Below are 4,354 nucleotides of genomic sequence, written 5' to 3' on the forward strand. Positions count from 1 at the left end.
GGTGCCAATATTCAGTTTGGGAGGGCAGACTGAGGGTGGGGGGGATAGTATTTGACCGGCATCTTAAAATACGGTCTGTGTTTTGTGTGCAGGAACAGTTCCTAGTCCCAGATCACACTATCAAAGACATCAGCGGTGCTTCCTTTGCTGGTTTCTATTACATCTGCTTCCAGAAGTCAGCAGCATCTATAGAGGGCTATTACTACCATAGGAGTTCAGAATGGTAAGGAAGCTTCCTTCCTCCTGCGGACTGAAGGGTGGCTCCTCAAACCAAGCAGTGACTCCTCTTCCGCTCGTCTGCGGCCTTGGGAGCGTCCAGGCGGTGCTCCTCTGGGCTGGGAAGGAGGTTCAGTCTGGCAGCTGGACCTCGGGGCAGAAGGGAGGAGGGCGTGCGTGCCGTGCTTGGCCAGAGCAGGCTAGTGCAGCCCCTTCGTGTGGTATAAAGCGCTGCCCTTTTTGCGCGGCTGGGGATAATCGGGCTGGCAACGTGGCGCAGGGGAGACACGGGGTCTGGAGATGTGCCGCGGCCCGGTGAAGCAATGGTCTGGTGCGTCGGTGAGGTACGTTGGGAGGCAGACAGCGGCTGTGGTTCACTAAAAGCATCCCTCCAGAAGTCCGGTCTCCAGTCCAAACGCTCGCAGGGCTTGCCTGCTCCTGCCCTCCCGCGGGGACAGGCGAGCGTAAGGCAGCCTGGCCTCGTGTGCAGGGTTGTGCTCCCTCAGTTTGTGCTTTGCTCAGTGATTGAAGCTTTGAGCTACTCCGTGCCTTGGCCCTTCAGAGGATGACGGAGGGGCCTTCGAGAAGGAGCTCGGTGCTTTCTCGCATATAACAGCTTGGCTGTTGCTCCCTTCACGCAGAAACCTTGTTAGGCCAGCGCTTTGCAGTCCATGGTCCTTGGGGTGTTGCTGTAAGACACAGGGAACTGTCAAAGGCAATTGGTTGGTTTCATGTTAAAGCCATGTGACACGTAGCTGTGGAGAGCTCTTTTCCCTCTGACAGCCTTGGATATTCGTCACGTGCAGCAAGTGAATCTGTAGGGTGGCTGGAAGCTCTCGGGGGTGGGAAGGTACTGGGAGGCTTTCAGACGAATCCCCTCGAGCTGAGCTTTGAAAGACCTGCGTGTAATTTGCAGTTGTAGCAAACGCTGTTTGAACATGAAAGTTGCTGAACTTCAAAAGGTGTTCAAAAACCGCAGGCGGCCCACCTCGAACGCAGCCTGGCTGCAGGTAGCTCAAAGGCACGGGAATGGAAGTGAGGAATGATGCCGAGTCCTCACGGGGTTTTGGCACCACGGGTAAGTGGGCGTTGGGTGCCCGAACACCTCTGAGACGGTAACGGGGAAGAGAAGAGCCAGCCACCATGTCTGCTCTGTGACCTGCCAAGCGGGAGCCGTTAGTGCTAGGGGAGCTCTGTTGCCCTACGTAATCCTCTCGTCTGTCTTTTCCCTCTCTCCCAGGTATCAGTCATTGAATTTAACTCACGTTCCTGAGCACAGCGCTCCTATCTACGAATTCCGATGACAGCTGTCCAGAACTGATACCGCACAGAAGCAAACCGGGCAGGAGAGCATGGCCTGCCAGGAGAACTGTGTCCCTGTCGGAGCACGGGAATGCACGCTTCTCTCCTGCCCCTCGGACTCGCGAGAGAGAGCCTGAATGTTAACCCACCCAGCCCAAGGAGCGTGGCTGTTGGAGCTTGATTCTCCCTCCTGTCGAGTGGCGATTTGATCTTTAATCTGGTTTTAAGCTACCTTTAAATGCACTTTCTTATTGCACAGCTAGTTTCTCTATCACTGAAATTCCTCCCGGCTCTCCTCTGGAAGCTGTTTCTCAGTAGCTGGAATCAGTGGTCTGTCCTCTGAGTAATAAGAAAATATAAGCTCCGTGCTTATATTTTCATTGTTACAGCCTGATATGGGTTGAAATCGCCAGGACTCGGGTTTGTTGCCCAGATTGCCAGCTCTGGTGCTCCCAGAGCCGGGTCCTGCGTGCGAGGCTCTGCTTGGCAGAGAGCTGCTCAGCTGCAGAGTCTCTTGGGGGGAGCGTTGGCTTGAGACGGATGAGGCTTGAAGGAGTCTTTGCTTCGCGCCGGCTAGCGAGGTTAGCCGGAGCTGCAGATCTTTCGGGAACACCGGCCCTTCGGAGCTGGGAGCTGTTCCGGTGTCTGGATACGCCACTGGGAATTAATTTGATGTACGGACTTCCAGGCTCTCAGTAAAGTGGATCTGAACTCTGCTTATAGGTGTATATTTGCTCTTTACTTAAGTTAAGGGTAAAAAAGACAAAAAAACAAAAAAAGGCAAAAAAAAAAAAGACTTTTATTAAAAAAAAAATATTTTTATGGCTCCTTTTCTGAAGGACCCTATGGCAAATGCACAAGTACCCGATTACATTGTACCGTTTTCACATTGAAAACCGGGAACGTCTGCGTTAGTTTTTATATCCGTGTATGTAATCAGCTAGCCGCTTTGGGAAAGTAATCGGGGTGCAGGCCTTGAGCGGCGTCGCAGGGACAGCTCTGGGACCGTTCAGCCTTCGTACTCGCACTTCATGCTTCACCAACACCACTGCTTGAGACCTTTTTACAAGGCAAAAAAAAAAAAAGAAAAGGCAAAAAAAAAAGAAAACCAACTCCTGACAACCCCCCCCCCAGTAGCTCTCCTCTGACTTTGAAATGTTTCAAGTGATATAACTTAAGGCTTGTGTGCCAAAGTGTGTGTGTGTGTGTATGCGCGTGTGGGTTTGTTTTTTTTTTAAAGACATTTTAAAAGTTGGCCTCGGTTGTATATTTAATGTGACGGTCCCAGCCGCGGGGCTTCTGTGAGAGCTTGGTTTGCGTTTTTCTGGCCGTTTTAAAAACGACCCCCCCTTTAAAGCAGGCTTGTGTCGCGCGTTAACCGGGCGGGTGTTGAGGACGGGTTTGCCGCCTGGGAGAGGGAAAGCGAAGCCCTCCGCGGGCCTAGCGCCAAGGTGGTTTGGGTTTTCTTCTTTTTAACTAACTTTCTTCCTGTCGGCAGCGCGTCTGGCTTATCGCAGCAGCTGAATCGCTAAGTTTAAGCCTTAACGAGAAAGTATTCAGGTCTCGGTGAGCCCGTTTCCTCTATTCCAAGTCGGGATCTTGCGTGATCGGAGAAGCGGCCGGGCTGGTCTCAGGAGATGATGCGGAAAGCACTCGCCTCGTCGCGTGCTGTTCGCCGCGGATGAGTCCTTTTCCCCCAGCACAAAGGGAGAGAGACCTGGCGCTTCGGTGGGGCGGAAGCCTGCCCGCTGTGCCGGCGGGGAAGGAAGCGCGTGCCGTTGTCTTGGCCCTTGCGGGTAGGTTCGTAGAGCAGCGGGAGGGCGATGCCGGGCTGCGAGCAGAGCAGCTGGGAAGCGGATTCCCGTTTTATTCTGCTCCTCTCGGGAGAAACTCGTCCCCTTTGGCGGTGGGGAGAGGGGCTTCCCTCACAGGCGGCGCTGGGCGATGTCCTGGTTTTAGAGGCGAAAGCCGGCGGTGCCGCTCCCCCGTGACCCAGCGCGGGGGCGAAGCCTCCCCCCAGGCGCTGGGTGGGCACGGGGAGCTGGCCCCGCCCGCTGGCAGCCAGCCTCCAGAGGCCTGCAGCCCTCCGGAGCTGTCCGCGTGCAATATTGGTGGTGGCGGCGGCGGGCTCCTCGCGCTCCCCCGGGGCTGTCGGTGCCAGCGTGACGCTTGGGGTTCTGACGTGCTTTAGTTGAATTAACACTGTGGTCGTTGGCAGAAGCTGGGTTAGGAAGGGTCCCGGGGTTGTTTAATATGTATAACTACCCCAAAATTGCTCTTGAGGTTTTTCTCTGAGACTCGATATGTTGCGAGAAGGGAGGGGAAGGAGCGTCCCGCTCTCTGCCTGTATCCTTCCGACCGTCCTGAAGCCAATTTCGGCTGAAATCCAAAACTGCCGGGGTGATGCCGCCCCGCGGGACGCGTGTGGCGGGTGCAGAGCGGGTCCTGGAGCCGAGAGGTTTGCAGGGGCTGTCGGTGTTCAGAGCTTCCCTCCTCTAAAGCCTTCGTTTTGGTTTTCTTTTTCTTTGACTCGTTTGATGAGCTAAAGGAGAGATGTTACGTACGTCGCGGTGTGGTGAGAGAACTGACCGGGGGAGGATCTTGGGGTGCGGAGGTAAGAAATGGGGTGTTTGGTCCTGGAAGAGGTTGCGATGTCTCTTTTTAACCGTGCTGGCTGCAGAAGGAGGGCACTTGTGGGCAGAGGGAGCAGGGCCCGAGGCGGCATTTTGCGGAGCGATCAATGTCCAAATTAAACACGAAATGTATTTAAGGGGTCTGTGTCCGTGTGTGTTTGTCGACCAAAGCGTTTCTCGGGTCCGGGGGAGAGCTGTGCTTC

The 4,354-nt window shown here is 54.8% G+C and overlaps 2 protein-coding genes across 2 annotated transcripts in view; both read left to right on the top strand.

Moving 5' to 3' along the window:
* Window positions 1-2,236, top strand: part of GID4 (GID complex subunit 4) — a 9,870-nt gene extending 7,634 nt beyond the window's left edge. The window contains exons 5-6 of the mRNA XM_009321409.1: window positions 93-223; window positions 1,457-2,236. Of these exons, the coding sequence (XP_009319684.1) occupies window positions 93-223; window positions 1,457-1,520 (195 nt within the window). The 3' untranslated portion in view covers window positions 1,521-2,236. The remainder of the gene's footprint in view (window positions 1-92; window positions 224-1,456) is intronic.
* A 1,685-nt stretch (window positions 2,237-3,921) lies between these two features.
* The window catches only part of DRG2 (developmentally regulated GTP binding protein 2), a 10,698-nt gene continuing 10,265 nt past the window's right edge, over window positions 3,922-4,354 (top strand). The window contains exon 1 of the mRNA XM_009321410.1: window positions 3,922-3,976. Coding sequence (XP_009319685.1) covers window positions 3,922-3,976 — 55 coding nt within the window. The remainder of the gene's footprint in view (window positions 3,977-4,354) is intronic.

Source organism: Pygoscelis adeliae, unplaced genomic scaffold (genome assembly GCF_000699105.1).
Source record: "Pygoscelis adeliae isolate BGI_AS28 unplaced genomic scaffold, ASM69910v1 Scaffold543, whole genome shotgun sequence".
NCBI classification, from domain to species: Eukaryota; Metazoa; Chordata; class Aves; order Sphenisciformes; family Spheniscidae; genus Pygoscelis; species Pygoscelis adeliae.